The sequence below is a fragment of the Egretta garzetta genome, unplaced genomic scaffold, assembly GCF_000687185.1.
Source record: "Egretta garzetta isolate BGI_Z169 unplaced genomic scaffold, ASM68718v1 scaffold1741, whole genome shotgun sequence".
NCBI lineage: Eukaryota > Metazoa > Chordata > Aves > Pelecaniformes > Ardeidae > Egretta > Egretta garzetta.
In genome coordinates this window covers 27,095-27,322 of record NW_009258641.1, presented here as the reverse complement: position 1 = coordinate 27,322, position 228 = coordinate 27,095, and the positions used below count along the sequence as shown (strand labels likewise).

At 70.2% G+C, this 228-nt stretch overlaps 1 protein-coding gene across 1 annotated transcript in view; it reads right to left on the bottom strand.

Annotated features, from left to right (window-relative positions):
* Positions 1 to 228, bottom strand: part of LOC118453325 (drebrin-like protein B) — a 15,542-nt gene that overhangs the window by 3,765 nt on the left and 11,549 nt on the right. Inside the window, exons 5-6 of the mRNA XM_035903743.1 lie at positions 214 to 222; positions 4 to 74 (exon numbers count right to left, since the gene is read on the bottom strand). Coding sequence (XP_035759636.1) covers positions 4 to 74; positions 214 to 222 — 80 coding nt within the window. The remainder of the gene's footprint in view (positions 1 to 3; positions 75 to 213; positions 223 to 228) is intronic.

Below are 228 nucleotides of genomic sequence, written 5' to 3'. Positions count from 1 at the left end.
GGCAGCGACTTCTCCCTCTGCTTGAAGATGTCCCGGGGGTTCACCGCCCTCTGCGCTATCAGCGACGCGGCCTCCTGCGGAGGTGAAGAGGGCACAGACATCCCCCCCCACGGTCAGGGCACCACGGCCTCGAGGTGGGGAGCAGCACCCCGAGGCGGGGGGCCGAGGTGAGGCAGAGCCCCCAGCAAGGCGCTTGGGCTCCCGGCAGCGTACCTGGGCTTTCTCCAC